The sequence below is a fragment of the Sapajus apella genome, unplaced genomic scaffold (assembly GCF_009761245.1).
Source record: "Sapajus apella isolate SASKATOON/1434 unplaced genomic scaffold, GSC_monkey_1.0 scaffold89, whole genome shotgun sequence".
NCBI classification, from domain to species: Eukaryota; Metazoa; Chordata; class Mammalia; order Primates; family Cebidae; genus Sapajus; species Sapajus apella.
Genome location: NW_022437029.1, coordinates 893,202 through 913,214, shown reverse-complemented (window position 1 = coordinate 913,214; position 20,013 = coordinate 893,202). Strand labels below are relative to the sequence as shown.

General features: G+C 48.3%; 1 protein-coding gene across 1 annotated transcript in view; it reads left to right on the top strand.

Moving 5' to 3' along the window:
• The window catches only part of FAM178B (family with sequence similarity 178 member B), a 96,652-nt gene that overhangs the window by 21,419 nt on the left and 55,220 nt on the right, over positions 1-20,013 (top strand). Inside the window, exons 5-6 of the mRNA XM_032255347.1 lie at positions 559-664; positions 4,241-4,325. Coding sequence (XP_032111238.1) covers positions 559-664; positions 4,241-4,325 — 191 coding nt within the window. The remainder of the gene's footprint in view (positions 1-558; positions 665-4,240; positions 4,326-20,013) is intronic.

The following is a 20,013-nucleotide window of genomic DNA, read 5'->3' as shown; positions in this document are numbered from 1 at the left end:
AGCGCAGACTGCACTGCCCTGCCGTGTGTGTGTGTGTGTGTGTGTGTTTGAGATGGAGTCTCACTCTGTTGCCCAGGCTGGAGTGCAGTGGCATGGTCTCAGCTCGCTATAACCTCTGCCTCCCAGGTTCATGCAGTTCTCCTGCCTCACCCTTCCGAGTAGCTGGGATTGCTTGCTCCCGCCAATTTTTGTATTTTTAGTAGAGACAGAGCTTCGTTATGTTGGCCAGGCTGGTCTCGAACTCCTGACCTCGTGATCCCACCCACTTCGGCCTCCCAAAGTGCTGGGATTACAGGTGTGAGCCACCACTTCTGGCCACCCACCGTATGTTTTAAGCACTGTGAGGTGTGTTCACACAACATGTGAGAAGAGCAGGTGATTCTGATGCTAGCCTGGGTTCTTTTCCTTCCCATAGATCCGTGTATTGAGGGCTGGAAAAGCACATTTGTCTGTAGCATTACTGATATACTTCCTAAACAGCCAGTGAAGCTGGGTAGTGACAGCCTCCCAGTGTGTTGGCACAGAGGCCCCTCCCTAACCTGAGCCCTCTTTCCCCAGCTCCTCGCCGGCCCAGCAGCTCTCTTTCCTGCGGAGCGGCCTCCTGAGCACCCTCTACCTGCACATGCCTGACTGCCCGGTGCCCCTGCTCCAGTGGCTGTTCCAGGTGAGGACTACAGGCCTGCCACTAGGTGGCGGGAGCGCTGCAGCCTGGTGGCCTGGCAGGCCCACAGGCCAAGGAGTGGGCACTTCACCTCTTCTTGCCTTAGATGCTACTTGGCTGGGCTCAGACTGGGAGGAGGGAGGAGACTTGATTGGGCATTGATCCCCACCATAGTGCTAAGGATGCCAAGGCCAGGGAGGTTCGCCTGTGGTCTCCCAGAGCAGCGAGCACTGGGAGCCTCTGCTTCCGCTGAGGGTGTGTGTGTGTCTCTGGGTGCTGCCTGTGCCCTCATGTGGCTTTCCTGAGGGACCTAGTGTTCCCAGTGGACTTACAGTCTAACCTCTCAATGAATCTGTTTAAGCCCCTCAACAAGTGCTTCCAGTGCTCCAAAGTTAATTTCTTCACCAATGGTCACAGGTCCTTTATCCCATAAGCAGCAGGAGGGCCACTCAGGGCCCATGGCAGCCTTGCAGTGCCCCTTGAAGTGTGGGTCTCTCGTGAATTTGGAGCCAAGGGTGCTTGGGTGTTTGAGTGTGTGTGCTTCCTGTGTACAGTTGTAGGTTGGCTGGGAAAGCCTCAAGCAGCTGCTCCGGCTGCCCTGTTTCTTCCCTCCTGATTGTTGCTAAAACGTTTTGCCATGGGGGAACATACATTCTGCCTGGGACTTGACACCTTTGCACAGAGGAAGGCAGGGAGAAGCCAGCAGGGACAGCCCAGGAGCTAACCGCTGTGATCTGAATGCCAGGCATGAGGATGGCATCCTGGCCTTGGCTCCCACCCAGAATCGTCCCTGTCTGGGGACAGGCGGGTCACAAGTTCCAGCTGGTCCCATTCCTGCCAGTTGGAACCTGGTCCCCAGCTGTAAATCAGAGCCATCATGAGGGGTGGATTATTCTGGGAACTGCTCGGCAAGCTGGCTGCAGTCCAGAGAGAGCCCTCCAGCTCTCCCTTCACACTCTGGGTCCTTTGCCTTGCTCCTCTCCACTCTGGAGGAAGAAGACACAGCTCCTGGGGCTCTGGTGTGTAGCTGCTAACCTTGCCAGCCCCCAGACCCCCGCCTAAGGCCCAGAAGGAGCAGGGGTTAATGGGGAACAGTGGGGCCATTATTCCCCACACTGGCTGGTGCAGCCCCTGCTCCTTGCACAGTGTATGACGGAACGCACAATCGAGCATTGGGAGGCACAAAGGGCCTGTCTGAGACAGCGCCCACAGAGGGGCCCTGTGTGACCCTGACACGGCGTGGAGTGCCTTCCCGGGGGCGTGTTGGTCTCCTCCAGGTTCAGAGACCCCCATCAAGGCACAGGCAAGCCCTGCCCTGTCTGTTTCCCCATCTCCATCATGCTGGGAGGGGGCTAGAGCAGAGAGGAGTGTGGGACCCAGCCCTGAGGTCAGACAGACACAGACTTGGTATGAGTTCTGGCCCTGCCACACTCTTGTATAGCCGCAGACGCGTTTCTTAGCATCAGCTCTGTGCCTTGGAGCCAGGCGTGATGGGCCCATGTGGAGGTGAAGTGGACATCCTGTCAGCTGCCTTGCCCTTGTGGTGCCCCTGCAGAGTTCTGCTCTGGGCCTGGGTGTCCTCTGCAAGGCACACTGTTAGTGCAGAGGTTCCAGCTCACACTCTGCAGGACAGAGAAACAAAAGCTCCTACCCCCATAGGTGAACCCAGATCTTGACTTTAGGGGGCCTTGTTGGCAGTACCCTCGGGATTTAGAACCTCCAGCAATTACTGGGGATGGTGGTTGTGGGAGGCAGAAACCCATGGGGGCTGCCTACTGTAGGTGCAGGGGTGGTTCCCGGGATCCCAGGACAGGGGCGTGCTGGGCTCCAGGAGGAGTGGGACCCAGGGATGAGGAAGGGTCAGGATCCTAGGACTGGCCTCTGCTGCTCTCTCCCCTCGGGCTCCGTGGCCAAGTAAGGCCAGACTCTATTCCCAAATCTGGTTCCTCAGGAAGGAGAATCTGGTTAGGCTAAGAGGGGTTAAGTGGTCCCCTTGTCCAGTCACAGGCAGCTAGGGAAGTGGGGTCCCAGGGCTGCTGGGGCCAGGCCTGTACCTTCTGAGAGCCAGGGTGTGGGTGAGGTGGGCAGACTGCTTCAGCCCTCTTCCGTCGACATTCTTGGAAAGGACGGCCTGAGTCCTATCAGGGACTTGATCCCATGCCTCCCAGGGGCTTTAGTAGGGTATGCATGGGCACTGGGTGAACTGTGCCCTCATGTTGGCCAGCCTTGCCAGTAGAGTAGACATCAGCAGGAGGCGTACACCCTCAATGAATGTATGTTCTTGGGAGAGACTCAAGTGTTCAGCCATGAAAATGTAAGAAGTTATGAAAGGAGACGGGGCACTGTGGCTCACACCTGTAATCCCAGCTTTTAGGGAGGCCAGGGCAGGCGGATAGCTTGAGCCCAGGAGTTTGAGACCTGCCTGGGTGATATAGTAAGACTCTGTTCTCCACAAAAAGGAAAAAAACAAAGACAAAAGTAACAAGGATAATAATCATAAGAAGTTATGACAGGAGGAGAAAGGCAGAGTTTCAGATGCCGAGCGGAGGGCTTCCGCGCAGGCTTACTGGGGAGTGCGCTTTGGAATCACACCTGTGAGGGAGGGAGAGCAGTTGGTTCCAGGCAGTCCCACCAGGCTCTGGAGCCCCGTGACCCATTTCAGGCAAGCTCTCCAGCCTCAGCCAGTTATCAGACACTTGGTGAGGGCTGTTACCTCGGACCAAGTCTCCCTCCAAGGTCAAGGCTCAGAGAGGGCCTAGGCTCAGGGCCCCAACAGCGACAGTGCCCAGCCCCCAGGGGAGCAAGAGCCTTAGTCCTGAAAGGAGATGGGGCCACAGCGCCCACACAGCAGGCTTTTCTGGGAACTGAAAAGGAAGGATGTCCTGCACAGCATGGCGGCCACGGTCGCTTGCTAAGTGCCCAGACCAGATGGAACCTGTGAGCTGCTGCTGTCCCATTGCTCATCCCCTTGTCAGCCTCTCTGCATGTTCCAAACCCCAGCTTCTGACTGCCAGGCTCCAGGAGCATTCAGGTAAGGATTCCAGAGCAGGGTTACCACCACGCTCTTGTTTGAGGACCTGTGCTCGGTACCAAGGACCTTCCAAGCTGGTGATCTCAGATGACAGTGAGTGAAGGTGCTGACCCGGAAATGATTCGAGGATCTCAGAGAGGGCCCACCCTGTGATTGTCCTGCCACCTGTGGTCAGTGCAGGCACGCTTTCTCTCCCTTATCTTGGGTCCTTCCCTGGAGAGGCATGGCTGTGACCACAGGGAGCGAGGGGCAAAGGGACAAAGACTGCCATACCAGGAGGTGGACAGAGTAGGAGTTTTCAAGTGACACAGACCTGGGTGTCTGGGCTTGAGTGCTGGCTTTGCTGCTTACAGGCTATGTGACTCTGGGGAAGTTGTTTGACCTCTCTGAGCTTGGTTTCCCCATCTTTTAATTGGCAACAATGACAGTCACCTACCATACAGACTTGCGAGAATTAAATGGGATTTATTTAATGTGGAGTAATAGAAGTTTGCTAGCATTGCTTCTTAGGAATGACCCAGGTAACCAGCTATTTTTTTTCCACCTAGCTGCTGACATGGCCTCCAGAAACATCTTTGGGAGCCTTTGGTCTTCTGTGGGATCTCAGTGTGGATGAGCTCTTCCTTCAGTCCGGTCAGTACTGGAATGCAGGGTGGAGACTGGTGTGCTAAGCTCCCAAGCCTTTGATATGTGACTCTCAGTGCCTAGAGCCCAGCAGCAGGGGAGATGCTGGTGGGGACATTGCATTACGGGGATGGGGAAGCATCACGCCATCTTTGGCTCAGGCTCCAGCATTAGTAAAAAGCTGAACCAACAGGCTCCTCAGCATCTTGAACTGGCCTCAGATCTCGGTCCCTGTGGCTATGGCCAGACTGACCTCACAGGCTCTTGGGAGCCCAGAGCAGTCCAGAACAGTGGGTTCAGACTGAGACAATCTCTAGGTCTGAGGAGACAGCTTGCTCCCAAGTCCTTCCTGAGAGCACTGGTTAGCTTGGGAGGGTTTGAGGAATATCCACATCAGATCAGGGTGCTCCTTGGGTTGGAGTCACCAAAGGGAAGAGTCTGAAGCTATCTCCCCCAGTGACAGCCTTCCTTGGCTGATAGGATGTCTGCAGTGCCCCTGAGTTTGGTCTGGGTGGGAATGAGAGCCTCAAGCTGGCACCTTGGTTGTGGCATTTAGGAGGTGTATTTAATTCCTCTTTATAATACTTCTGGATGTTCAGAGTGCCACAGAAGGAATTAATTTCCCGCTCCCCCCGCCCCAGTGGCTGCACCCTCCCTAGGCTGTCATCATTTGGTACCTGAACCTAGACACTTTGGCACCAAAAAATATCATGTAACCAGTTGAAAGTTGCTTAGGCAGACAGTGAGAGGGACTCCCAGGTGGCCAGACCCCACCTCCCTGCCAGCTGTAGGCTGCTCATCCCAGAGCATAAAAGCGCAAGGCCTGGAAGGCCAAGGCTGTAGCCCCAGGGTGTACCATGAACCCCAGCCCTTTGAGTTTCTGCTTTTGTGCCTCTTCTGTCCAGGAGTTGGCTGAGCTGAGACCATCTGTCAAATTAGAGCATTCCAGACTCCTCCACCCCCCACTCCATGAGCCCTCTAACTGAGGTCTTCTGAATAGCACCAGTCTCAGCACCCTCTCCCTTTTTATAACCTCTGCCCCTGCAGCCCCTGATGCCCTTTGGAGCCCCTGGGGCCGCCTCTGCGGCATGCCTGCCCTTTAGGGAAACAGAGAACTCCCTTGTCCTGCTGTTCTGCTCTGTGCAGTGGTATGTGTCTCCTCCGCTGAGGCAGAGGGGACACCCCACTCTCCTTTGCTTCTTGCCGTGTTGTCTCTGGTGTGCCCCCATTAGGAGAGGTCAGAAATGGGCTCTTGAGTCCCCTGTCAGCTTAGCTCAGCTCTGGCTCCTCCAACTCCAGAGCATCTCCTGTGGACACCACCTGAGAGCCCAGCCTGAGATTCTGTTTTCCTGCCTGGGGGACCAGGGGCTGACCTAGAGAATTCCATGCCTGAAGCTGGGATTTTGACTGGTGTGGGCAAAATGAGAGGCCGAGTACATTAGAGAACTGAGGGCAGGAACTCAAGTAGATAGTTGCGTACCCAGGTTCTTAGCAGCATTAGTCATCATAGCTAAGAGGAAGAAGCAACCCAAGTGTCCAACCATGAATGGATAAACAAAATGTGGTATATACATACAGTGGAATATTATTTGGCCTTAAAAAAGAAGGAAATTCTTTGAATGTCCATGATGTATTATTTTTAAAAAAGGAGGAAGGAAATTCTGACATATGCTATAATACAGATGAATGTTGAAAAAATTGTGCTAAGTGAAATAACATACAAAAGAACAAACTGTGTGATTTCACATATATGAGCTACCCAGGGGAGTCAGATTCATAGAGACAGAAAATGGAATGCTGGTTACCAGGGGCTAGGGGAAGGAGAGAATGAGGAGTTACTGTTTAATGGGTACAAAGCTTCAGTTTTGCAGGAAAAAAGAGTTCTGGAGATAGATGGTAGTAGTGATTGTACCACAGTGTGAATGTACTTACCACCACTGAATTGTGCACTTAGAAATGGTTAAGATGGTAAATTTTATGTTATGTATATTTTATCACAAAGAGGAAGGAAATTCTGACACATGCTACACGATGGATGAACGTTGAAAACACTACGCTAAGTGAAATAGCATGCAAAAGAAGTTATTTTTAAAAAGCTAGGTCAAGAGCAAAAGGGCCAAGTTCCCAGAGAGAATCTGCCAGACGTTAGGACTAAAGATCAACTGCCAATTCAGAAGCATTTCTTTTTTTTTTTTTTGAGATGGAGTCTCGCTCTGTCACCCAGGCTGGAGTACAGTGGCGCCATTTCAGCTCCCTGAACTTCCCCCTCCCAGGTTCCAGTGATTCTCCTGCCTCAGTCTCCCGAGTAGCTGGGATTGCAAATAGCCACCACCATGCTCGGCTTATTTTTGTGTTTTTAGTAGAGACAGGATTTCATCATGCTGGTCAGGCTGGTCTCAAACTCCTGATATCAGGTGATCTACCCGCCTCTAGCCTTCCAAAGTGCTGAGATCAAAGGCGTGAGCCACCACGCAAGGCCTCAGGAAGCATTTCTAAGGTTAAATTAGATCCAGGATTGATAGAGAAGGAAGTCGAGGTCCACAGGGTCTCACTAATATCCTGGGGCTCTGAATGTCTGAGAGGACAGCAGGCCTCTGGGGCACAGAGCTCAGGGTAGACTGGGGCTGCATCCCTTCCCCTGTAGCTGTGATTTGTGTGTGCGCCTGCGTGTGTGTTCAAGTCGCTTCTCACATGTAAACGGGAGATTTGTGTGTGTGTAAACTTCCACCCTTTCCTGGAGTTTGTGGTGACCAACAGTTCTTCCCAGACTGCCTTGAGGAGAGTCTTATGCAATCACCTTTATCCTAAACTGCTGAGTAAGAGAAGAGCTGAGGGGCCCAGGACAGGTCCTGGGACCAGGACTTCAGAGCATTGACTGTTACGGGTGTGCTCCAGTGACTCTGTGTGTGGAAGGAAAATAAAATGAAATAAAATAGAACAGAATATAGTTTAAACAATAAGCATAACACAAGTAGTAGTTAACTAAAAGTAAAGGGCATTTAAGAGTTGTATGAAGACTAAGGAATTTGAGTAACCTCCCCCTAGTGAAGCTGTAAGCTTATCTTGCATTCTAGGCTTAGTTATAAGCTGTACTCAGAAAAGGAACAGGCTAGCAGACACGGCATCGCCCTCTCTCTATATAGATAAGAGCACCAGAGCACATCTTTAGGTCTGTGGCCTGCACATTCCTGCATTTCCTGTTCTTCTGATCTCCCTGGATGACCTCCCCCCACCTTTCGACCCCCTACCTCAGCTGCAAGGCTATAGAGTCAAATGACCATGAAGCCCAAGATTATAAAACTTGACTGTCTCTGTCTGAAACCCGCTTCCTGACTTGATTTCCTGCCTCAAACAGCATGTAAGCTAAACTGCCTTCTTGGTTGGGGTCAGCGGCCATTTTAGGTGCAAGCCTCCTCCCGGCCTGGGCCCAAAATGAAGTTCTCTTTGGTCTCCATCAGCCTCTTTGTCTTCTTAAGCTGGAGTTTTGCTACAACAGCCATGCTGGCCAGGCTGGTCTTGAACTTTTGGCCTCAGCCTCCTAAAGTGCTAGGATTACAGGCATAAGCTACTGTGGCCGGCCAGTTTATAGATTTTATGTGAGATGTCCTCTTGGTAACTAAGTTAAAATAACAGGCTGGGCGAGGTGGCTCATGCCTGTAATCCCAGCACTTTGGGAGGCTGAGGAGGGCGGATCACAAAGTCAGGAGTTCTAGACCAGCCTGGCCAACATGGTGAAACCCCACGTCTACTAAAAATATAAAAATTACCCAGGTGTGGTGATAGGCACCTGTAATCCCAGCTACTTGGGAGACTGAGGCAGGAGAATTGCTTAAGCTCTGAGGTGGAGGCTGCAGTGAGCCAAGATCACACCACTGCACTCCAGCCTGGGTGACAAAGTGAGACTTTGTCTGAAAAAATAATAAAAAAAATAATAAAGTGTAAGATTCAGTGGTTTTAAGTATATACAGAGTTGCTGAATCATCACCACTGTCTGCTTCCAGAACATTTCCTCTCCCCAGAAAGAAACCTCTTTCCCATCAGTGTCACTCCCCAGTCCTGCCTCCCCTATCTCCTGGCAACTATTAATCTACTTTTGATCTCTATGGATTTGCCTGTTCTGGACATTTCATATAAGTGGAATCATATAGTATCATATATACTAATCATATACCTTTTGTATCCTCTTCTCTTAGCAGTGCTTTCAAGGTTCGTGCATGTTATAGCATATGTCAGTCCTTTTTTATGGCTGAATAATACGCCATTTTATGGATATACCACATTTTACTTAGCCGTTTATCAGTTGATGGACACTTGGGTTGTTTCAACCTTTTGGGTATAATTGGATAATAACAAGTTTGGTGTGGTGGCTCATACCTGTAATCCCAGCACTTTGGTAGGCCAAGGCAGGAGGATCTTTTGAGTCTAGGAGTTCAAGACAAGCCTGGACAGCATAGCAAGATCCTGTCACTACAAAAGTAGATTTATTTTAAATTAGTCAGGCATGGTTGTGTGCCCTATTGTCTCAGCTACTGAGGAAGCTGAGCCCAGGAGTTAGAGGCCGCAGTGAGCCATGATTGTGCCACTGCACTCAGCCTGAGCAGCAAAGCAAGACCCTATCTCCAGAAATAATAATATTTTGAACATTTGCATACAAGTGTTTTTATGGACATACATTTTCAGTTCTCTCAGGTATATTCTTGAGTAGAATTACTGGGTCACATGGTAATTCTACATTTAACTTTTTTTTTCTGAGACGGAGTTTTGCTCTTGTTGCCCAGGCGAGAATGCTGTGGCGCGACCTCAGCTCACCACAACCCCAGCCTCCTTGGTCCAAGCGATCCCCGTGCCTCAGCCTCTTGAGTAGCTGGGATCACAGGCATGTGCCACCACGCCCAGCTAATTTTATGTTTTTAGTAGAGATGATGTTTCTCCATGTTGGTCAGGCTGGTCTTGAACTCCCAGCCTCAGATGATCTGCCTGCCCCAGCCTCCCAAAGTGCTGGGATTACAGGCGTGAGCCACTGTGCCTGGCCTACATTTAACTTTTTTACAATTTATTTTTATTTTCTCTTAGAAACAGGGTTATGCTCTGTTGCTGGGCTGAAATGTAGTGGCGTGATTGTGGCTCACTGGAGCCTTGACTCCTTGGTTCAAGTGATCCTCCCAGTTCAGCCTCCCAAGTAGCTAGGACTACAGCCACACACCACCATGCCTAATTTTTGTTTTTTTCAGAGACTGGGACTCGCCGTATTGCCTGGGCTAGTCTCGAACTCCTGGCCTTAAATAATCCTCCTGTCTTCACCTCCCAAAATTCTGGGATTACAGGCATGAGCCACAGCGCCCAGTTCTATGTTTAACCTTTTGAGGAACTGCCAAGCTGTTTTCCAAAGTGGCTATATCATTTTACTTTTCATCAGCAACATATGACAGTTTTTCCACATCCTCCTAAATGTTTGTTATTGTCCATTTTTTTGACAGCTATCCTAATGGGTGTGAAGTGGTATCTCATTGTGGTTTGGATTTGCATTGCTCTGGTGTCTAGGCATGTTGAGCTTCTCATATGCTTATTGGCCGTTTGTATTTTTTTCTCCAGGGAAACATCTAATCAAATGCTCTGCCATTTTTTGGCTTTTTTTTTTTTTTTTTTCTGAGTTGTTTTCTTTTGTTGAGTTGCAGAAGTTGTTTATATATTCTTGATACTAGACCTTCACCAGATATATGATTTGAAAATGTTTTCTCTCATTCTATGGGCTTTCTTTGCAATCCCTTAATAATGTCCTTTGATGTACAAAATTTTAAAATTTTGGTGAAGTCCAACTTACCTATTTTTTTCCTTTGCAGTGTCAAAGACATCATTTTCTAGTCTCAGGTTATGAGAATTTTCATCTATGGTTTCTTCTAAGAGTTTTATAGGGTTATTTTGTTTTGTTTTGTTTTTTGTTTTTGAGACAGAGTCTCGCTCCATTGCCCAGGCTGGAGTGCAGTCGTGCAATCTCGGCTCACTGCAACCTCCGCCTCCTGGGTTCAAGCAATTCTCCTGCCTCAGGCTCCTGAGTAGCTGGGATTACAGGTGTGTGCCACCACGCTCCACTAATTTTTGTGTTTTTAGTAGAGACAGGGTTTTACCATGTTGGTCAGGCTGGTCCTGAACTCCTGACTTCATGATCTGCCTGCCTCAGCCTCCCAAAGTGCTGGGATTACAGGCGTGAGCCACCATGCCCAGCCAAGTTTTATAGTTTTACCTCATAAATTTAGGTCTTTGATCCATTTTGAGTTCATTTTTGCATGTGGTATGAGATAGGAGCCTAGCTTGGTTCTTTTGCATATGGATATCCAGTTGTCTCAGCACCATTTGTTGAAAAGACTGTTCTTTCCCCATTGAATTATATTGGCACCCTTGTTGAAAATCATTTAACCATAAATGTAAGGGTTTATTTTTGAACTCTCAGTTTTGTTTCATTGGTTTATATGTCTACCCTTATGCTAGTACCCTAAATTTTTTATTAGTATAGTTTGTAGTAAGTTTCAAAGTTGGGAAGAGTGAGTCCTCTAACTATACTTTTAAAAAAATTGTTTCAGCTATTTCAAGTCCCTTGCATTTCCGTATGAATTTTAGGACCAGCTTGTCAATTTCTGCAGCATTGAAAGCTGGGATTTTAATAGTGCTTGTTTTCAATCTACAGATAACTTTTGGATAGTATTGCTATCTTAATAAAAGTAAGTCTTCCAATTCATGAACATAGGATGTCTTTCCATTTATTTAGATCCTCTTTAATTTCTTTCAACAACGAGTTGTAATTTTCAGTGTATATGTCTCACATTTCTTTGGTCAAATTTATTCCTAAGTATTTTATTCTTTCGGTGCTATTAGAAATGTTTTCTTAATTCCTTTTCAAATTGTTCGTTGTTTGTGTGTAGAAATACGGTCGATTTTTATATATTAACCTGCTGAACTTGTTTATTAGCTGTAATAGTTTTTTGTGGTAGAATTTGGTTTTGAAAGCAAACATACTCTTGTGCAACTAATTGGTTAAGAGAAATGACCTCATGTTTTTTTAACAAAAATGTTTTGGGTGAGCCAGTGTATGACTGGCCGTTAACCTAGTGCCAGTCTTGAACCAATTCCTTAGGAAAAGGGGCTCTCTCAGCGAGATCAAAATGCTTTAGAAAAGGAGCAGAGCACTTTCCCATTTGCTTCCAAGACAATTGTCCATTTTTACCTACCCATTCCATTCTCTATTGGCTTCTATAATATTTGTGTAGGAGGAGGGGGATATAATAAAATAGAATGACCCTGGCCAGTACATTCTTCGGATATTTTGAAAGTGGGCGAGAAGTTTAGCTCCAAGAACAAAATTCATTTCACGTTCTTGAGTAGAGTCTTAGGACACTTTGTTCTTCCTCACTTGATCACACTTTTCCCTTTGTTCCTGGAGCTCTGGGATCGCAGTCACTGGGGCCTTGGGCTTCTGTACAGGCCCTGTTTTGTGGGTTACTTACTTTTCTGCCGTTGCTTGTTGCATTCTCCTTCCTTTATCTTTATTCCTCCTTCCCACTCTTCCTCTCAGATAACATACATAAAGTTGCTTCTTGTAAAAAGAATAAAGTGCAAACAAAATGGCCAGTAATCTTACCACCCAGGTAACCCCTGTGGTTTTTTTTTAAAGTACTCTATAAACCAAGTTTAGCAAATTTAAATACTAGAGAAAGATGTAAAATAAAGAGTGAAAGCTTTCTTCCCAGCCATTCCCCACAACCACTTCCTCCTCCCAAGTACTCATTAGTAACAGTTTCTTGTGATTATTTCCAGGAACCAAATTAATGCACAATCCACATTTTATCTATATTTTTGTGTTTATTTATTTATACCATATTTCTTTTGCCACATTGGTATCCATCTGAAATTACCTCCAGTGTCAGTTGCTCTTCTCAGAGTTTCCCCATTCTCCCCACTGGTGTCTGGAGAGGCCACAACCTGCATGAGGAAGGTCATGCCAAGTCTTGGCATGCCAGGGGTCTGCCAAGTGGGGAGTCCTGGTGGTGGGATGAGCCACTGGGGTGTAGAAACAAAACATTAATACATATTTCTATTTTAGTTCATCCTTCTTTAAAAAGCAACTTTATTGAGGCATAACTGAATATATTAACTTGGGGACATTTGAAGTGTATAATTTATATACTTGACTTAACATATGTACCTGTAAAACCATTGCCACAATCAAGCTAGTAAATATATTCCATGGCCTCCAAAAGTTTCCCTGTGTTTCTTCATGATTGATCCCTCCCCCACCTCTTGTCTGTAGGAAACCACTGATCTACTTTCTGTCACTACAGATTAGTTTGTATTCTCTAGAATTTATATAAATGGAATTATGCAGTAGGTACTCTTTGTGGGCTGTGGGGGAAGGGTCTGGCACATTTCACACAGTATAATTATTTTGAAATTTAAGCAGCCTTTAGCCTGTCTATCAGGTTGGCACTCTGTGTTCTTCACCATCTTATTAGGAGGTATCCTCGCCTCAACCGATCTGCCTTTCTTGTGGTTCACAGGACAGCTTCCTGCTGTGCGGACAGAAAGCAAGCCAGTCAGAGCCCCCAGAGTGGAGGCCCTGCGACCCTCTCATCTGCAGGTTGCATCTCCCGTGGTAGTGGCAGCAGCAGCTGCCCACACATGTGAAGCACTTAAGTGCCTGGGCCCTGGACCCAATGCTGTTCTCAAGCTGGGTGCCCTTCACTCCTGGATTCCACAGGGCTGGTCCCATTGTCCCTAGCCCCAGAGAGGCGGGCTGGGATCCAGGGCTGCCACCCCAGCTCCATTCGGTCCCCACATTGGTGCTGTGAGAATGTTGTCTAGACCCAAATGGGCAGGAAAACACTTGGAGGACCACCCAGGAGACCACAGGACCCACGGCTTTATTGGAGATGTAATGTCCTTGACATAGCCCCTTCGGTCTCCAGTTAAAATTCGATGATAACAGTAATTCAGCGCCATAATTTACCTCTATTTTTTTTTAATTTATTATTCTTGGATGTGATAATAAAAGTAGTTTAATTGAAAAGAATAAGTAACGTTTCCAGAGAGCTTAATTTGTGCTAGGCACCAAGACCAGGGCTTGGCCTATCTCATTTAATCACCACAACAACCCTATAAGTAGATACTTTTTTTTTTTAATTTTTAATTTTTTTTTAGAGACGGGGTTTCTCCATGTTGGCCATGCTTGACTCGAGCTCCCAACCACAGGTGATCCACCCACCTTGACCTCCCAAAGTGCTGGGATTACAGGCATGAGCCACCACGCCCGGCCTACAAGTAGATACTATTATTGTCTCATGTTATAGGTAGTTGGGGGCTGGAATGCCCACCCAAACTCCTCACTGTGCATGCAATGGGCACCATCTCCTCTGTGATCAGCCAGCCCTTGTCCAGCTCATTTCACCTCGCCCTCTCTGACTCTCTGTGCTGCAACCTTGCTGTGTTGCATTTCTTCCATCTTCCTTCTGCCACAGGGCCTTTGCATGTGCCAGCCTCTCCACCTGGGACACTCTCCTCCCTCCCTGCAGCAGCCCCCTGACTTTGCCTTCTTAACTCCATTTCTTCCTCTCAGTTATGGACTTCTCTGGCATCGCCTGCTCAGGGAGGCCTGCCCTGCAGGCATGTGCAGCCCCCGTGCTTCTATGCTTGGCTCCCTCTTCCACTCGTTGTAGCTTTAGTCATAGTCGATGGTGGATTCTTTGATATATTGTCTCTCCCAATGGGCAGTGAGCTCGACAGTGCAGAGACCATGTTTTTGTTTTGCTTTTAGTTTTAGTTATCTGTTGGGTTCCTGGCAGCTACGTGAGCAGGGACATGGTAGGACTCAGGTGGTTTTTGTTGAACGAATGGGTGGGTCTCTAGAAATACCTGCATCTCTCCGTGGACAGCAGCATCTTTTCTAGATGCTGCTCTGATCCTTTGTGGCCAGTTGGCTGTGGAGCTGTGTGTCCCGGCCAAGCTCTGATGTGCTCTCTGGTCCTCCAAGGTCAGGACGTGGGGTCTGTTGGCGCTGTGGGGACAGGCATGCATACTTTACCCAAGCTCAGCCAGCATCTCCCCAATCTCTCTGCCTGTGTACACTCAGCTCCTGTCCCCTCTACTACATCCCACCACCTATACAAGGGGACCCTCAGGACTCCTCCATCGGTTGCTGCTGAGTGTGTCCCTTAGAATAGTACCTATCACCAGGAATTTTAAAAGCCTTCAGGTGATTCTAATGTGGAGCTGGGGCTGAGATGCTCCAGGTTTTGAGGACTTTGGCCAAGTACATGAACCTCTTGCAGGAGAGGTGGCCAGGCAGTCATGGGAGCTTAGCCTACCACTTCAGCTCAGGACTCTCAACCCCCACTTTTAAAATGAGTTGCAAAATAAATATAAGTGACTTGAACTCAGAGAGCACTTTTCTGTTGTTGTTGAGACAAGGTCTCACTCTGTCACCCAGGTTAGAATGCAGTGGTGCCATCATGGCTCACTGCAACCATAACCTCAACGTTTTGGGCTCGGGTGATCCTCTTACCTCAGCCTCCCAAGTGGCTGGGACTACAGATACATGCCACCACGCCTGGCTAATTTATTTGTATTTTTTGTAGAGACACGGTCTCACTGTGTTACCCAGGCTGGTCTCAAACACCTGGGCTCAAGCGATCTGCCTACCTGGGCCTCACAAAGTGTAGGGATTATAGGTATGAGCCATCGTGCCCAGCCCAACACTTCTTTTAGACTCTGATTGGAGGATGCTTGTGGCTCCCCCAGTACTCAGCCCCCAGCTGTGGCAATTTAGCCACGGGCAGTTGGCCTCAGATGTGTGGGTGAGAGGGGAGCTGGGGCTGGCATCTCAGGATTCCTACCCATCCCCACCACCCTCATCATCCACCAGAGCATGGAAGGGCCACAGCTTTCCCTAGCTCAGTGGAGCCCAAACTTGGCTGTGTATTAGATACACTGGGAATTTTTTTAAATTCCAAAACCTAGTTCACACCCCAGACTAATTAAACCACAGCTGCTGGGAATAGGGCACAGGTGGCAGTAATTTTTGACACTCCCTAAGGGATTCCAACATGCTCAAACAGGCTGGGGGTGGTGGCTCACACCTGTAATCCCAGGACTTTGGGAGGACAAGGCAGGAGGATTGCTTGAGCTCAGGAATTCCAGACCAGTCTGGGCAACATAGCAAAATCTCATCTTTACTACTTAAAAAAAAAAAGTAGCTGAGCATAGTGGTGCGTGCCTATAGTCCCAGCTATTCCGGAGGCTGAGGCAGGAGAATGCTTGAGCCTGAAAGGTTGAGGCTACAGTGAGCCGTGATTGTGCCACTGCACTCCAGCCTGGGCAACAGAGCAAGACCCTGTCTCAAAAAAGATAAAAATAAATGCACAGACAAGTCTGAGAACCACTGCGTTAGGTTCTGACATGGGTCCTTGATTGAGACGAGAGCAACCACCATCATTCTTTACAGTGCCAGGTCTGCTGTGCTGCCCAAGATACCATGTGTGGAGAAGCCCCCTCCTTCTGTTATTATTTTAAATTTGAGACAGAGTCTCACTCTGTCACCAGGCTGTAGTGCAGTGTCTCGATCCCAGCTCACTGCAACTTCCATTGTCAGGTTTCAAGCAATTCTTCTGCCTCAGCCTCCCGAGTAGCTGGGACTACAGGCACGCACTACCACGTCTGGCAAATTTTTTGTATTTTTAATAGAGATGGGGTTTCATGTTATTATGTGTTTTATAAAAGAACACTTTCGTTGGCCGGGCATAGTGACTCATACCTGTAATCCCAGCACTTTGGGAGGCCAAGGTGGGCGAATCACCCGAAGTCAGGAGTTGGAGAACAGCCTGGCCAATATGACGAAAACCCATCTCTACTAAACATACAAAAAAATTAGCCAGGCATGGTGGCTGTAATCCCAGCACTGGACAACGTGACAAAACCCCTTCTCTACTAAAAAAAATACAAAAATTATTTGGGCGTGGTGGTGCACGCCTGTAGTCTCAGCTACTTGGGAAGCAGAGGCAGGAGAATTGTTTGAACTTGGGAGGCAGAGGTTGCAGTGGGCTGAGATTGTGCCACTATACTCCAACCTAGGAGACAGAGTGAGACTCCGTCTAAAAAAAAAAAAAATGTATAGATGTGTTCATCCTTACTGTATCATATGGAATAGTTTCATTGCCCTAAAAATGTTCTGAGTTCTACCTGTTCATCCTATTCTATCCTCTCCTCTTCACCACCCCACCATCCCTCCCTAGTTTCTGGCAAGCAGTGCTGCTGTCACTGTCTCTATAGGTTTGCCTTTTACAGATATCCTATAGTTGGAATCATATAGTATGTAGTCTTTTCGCATTGGCTCTTTCACTCAGCAATAAGCATTTCAGGTTTTCCCATGCCTTTTTGTGCCTTGATAACTCATTCCTCTTTTATTGCTGAATAATATTCCATTATGTAGATGCACCACAGTTTGTTTATTTGTTCATCTCCTCAAGGCCATGTTGTTTGCCTCCAATTTTTGACAATTTTGCGTAAAGCTGCTAAAAACATTTATGTGCAGCTTTTTATGTGGACATAAATTTACAGTTCATTTGAGTAAATACCAAGGAGCACAATTGCTAGGTCATATGGGAAGAGTCTGTTTAGCTTTGTAAAATGCTACCAGATTTTTTTTCCAAAGTTCCATTTTATATTCCCACCAGCAATGAATGAAAGTTCTTATTGCTCCACTTCCCTGCTAGCATTTGATGTCTTCTGTTTCATGTTATTCCAGAGATCAGGCATATTTCAAAACTCTAAGGTTCAAAAATCCAAATGGGCCAGCCAGGCACCATGCTGTAATACTAGCACTTTGGGAGGCCAAAGTTGGGTGATCACCTGAGGTCAGGAGTTCGAGACCAGCCTGGCCAACATGGTGAAACCATGTCTCCACTAAAAATTAAAAAAAAAAAAAAAAAAAAAAAATTAGCCAGGTGTGTGTGCCTGTAATCCCAACTACTTGGGAGGCTAAGGCAGGAGAATTGCTTGAACCTGGGAGTCAGAGGTTGCAGTGAGCTGAGATTGTGCCACTGTACTCCAGTCTGGCAACAGAGCAAGACTCCATCTCAAAACAAAAATAACAAAACCTAAAAATCCAAACTGGGAAAAAATCTAGTAGATCCTTCATTTGTGGACATTACTGGGAAACTATTTGGTTGAGTCTAAATCAGTCTCAACCTTTTGCTTTCCAAAGTTGGGAGGGTAGTTTGCTACTACTACCTTCCTGAATCATACTGAGGGAGCCCTGTATCCTTAAAAACAGCCAAGAATCCATGCTTAGGTGGCCAAGTGAGAAGGTGACTGCCTGGAGCTGAGGCATAACAGCTGGGCCTTTACCAGCCGTGCTGGACCATGATGTGACCTTGAGCATGAGAGGTACATGCTAAGAACAGCAGAGCAGAAAGACAGGCTCCTGAGATCCTACAGGTACAGTCGGGTCTCTGCACCAGCTGTGACCTATCTACCAAATTCTAGCTTATTGAAGCCTGGGTAGGTTTTTTCTTTTGTTTTTGTTTGGTTTTAATTTTGGTCCTTGAAGATACGAGTGGTTCTGTGGTTTGGCATGGTGCTGCTCTGTCCCACACAACGGGGACCTCAAGTGCTTGCTGGTATTAGGTGACACCAGGCAGTGGTATGAGTTACAGAAGGGCAGGGGAAAGGAGAGGTGGCCTGGGGACAGCATCACCTGCCTTGTACACATTCCTGTGAATAAGCAGGCCAGGGGCCTATGGAGATGGTGTTGGCAGGTGCAGGGTTGGTTACAGCAAGGTAGGGAGGCTGTCAGCGGCACCACAGGAAAGGCCTCAGGCCCAGGGTGAATGGGGAGAAAAAGGAAAATGAAGGCACCCTCGGAGCTGGCTGCAGGGCGGAGAAGCAAAAAGAAGGTTCAGAAAGAATGTGGGTACATGTCTGGAAAGGAGCCGGTGAGAGGGAAAGACCAAGAACAGCAAGGAGTCAGCATTTCTCAGAGTCTCCCTAGGCACACAGTTTTCTGCGGGGAAAGGCAGTGTCACATATTTGGGAGAATGCTCATCTGCCTGCATCCTGTGCTTACAGTGTCATCAGGGGCAACAAAATGTGCATGTTTTTAAAATAGGAAATGGATGTGTCATGGTTTGGGGATACAGGATTTTTTTGTTGAGGACCTGGCTTCTTTTGATAATGACATTGCCTGCTTATGAGTCCAGTGGCTTCTCTTCATAGCCCTGGTCCTTGCCCTAGTCTCCTAGGCCAGCTGATCTTCCCTCTCTCGCCCCACCTGCCTCTCCATCCTCACCCCCGACCCTTGGGCCTTGTGCCCACTCCAGCACCCTGGGCTCCTTGCTCAATCTGGAAGAAAGCAGTGCTCCCTGGCCTCAGGTCTCTGTCAGGCTGCCCAAGCCACTCAGGGCGCTCCAGTGTCCCCCGACCACCATTCCTCCAAGCTGTGGATGCCACCCAGCATCATTATGTGTATTTATCTTTCATGTGTGCCTGTGTGTCCCCCACCCAACACCAGCACCCCGAGAGCAGGGCTGCTTTGTGTTCTGTTCACTGCTGGGTCCCGAGCATTTAGAACAGCTCCTGGTGTTTGCTTGCCATTTGCTGAGTGAATGCACAGTCAAAATGACTAAAGCTAAAGCTAATTGACTAAAGCTGGCAATATTGAAACAAGTTTGAATTTAAGTACAAAAGTGCCACAGTAAGATAAGTGATTAGATTTGGGAGGATACAAAAGGATTGGATTTCAGGCCTCCTGTAAACATTGTGAGCCCTGTACTCCAGTTAGAATGGGACTCAGTGGGATGGGTAGCTTGCTTTAGGAACCAGCCCACTGGCCCCGTTGCCATTAAGGCTACTGGGGACCTGCCCTCCTCTTGTGGTATCTCAGGGTCAGAGAACCAGAACTCAGGAGATAGCGCTGCTTGGCCCTCCCAGTGCAGCGACCCAACAAAGCTCATTAGCTGTTTGATTTGGGGGTTGGAGAGGTTAAGAACAGAGTCTGTGGGCCGGGCGCGGTGGCTCAAGCCTGTAATCCCAGCATTTTGGGAGGCCGAGGCGGGTGGATCACGAGGTCAAGAGATCGAGACCATCCTGGTCAACATGGTGAAACCCTGTCTCTACTAAAAATATAAAAAATTAGCTGGGCATGGTGGCACGTGCCCGTAGTCCCAGCTACTCAGGAGGCTGGGGCAGGAGAATTGCCTGAACCCAGGAGGCGGAGGTTGCGGTGAGCCGAGATCGCGCCATTGCACTCCAGCCTGGGTAACAAGAGCGAGACTCCGTCTCAAAAAAAAAAAAAAAAAAAAAAAGAACAGAGTCTGTAGACCCTGCCCCCTCCCGCCATAGCTGTAAGGCCCAGGATGGGGGGAGACATGAGGGAGGGCCAGGGAGGTGGGCAGCAGCCAGGTCTTGAGCTGGGGCTGGCACTTCCAGTGGCCAAAGAGTTTCTTGGGATGTGCATGGTTTTCTCATTCCATATAAGCAGTGCCAGGAGGACGGTACTGAATTAACAGCTTCTTCCATGACACAGATGGAAAACTCACTTTTATTTTAGGCCTGACAATTTTCTTCCTCTATCTCCCCCTGGCGATTTTCTTCCTCTATCTAACCCTCACCCCCAAGCATCAGTTGCATCCCAGAAGAGTAACCTAAGGGATACCTG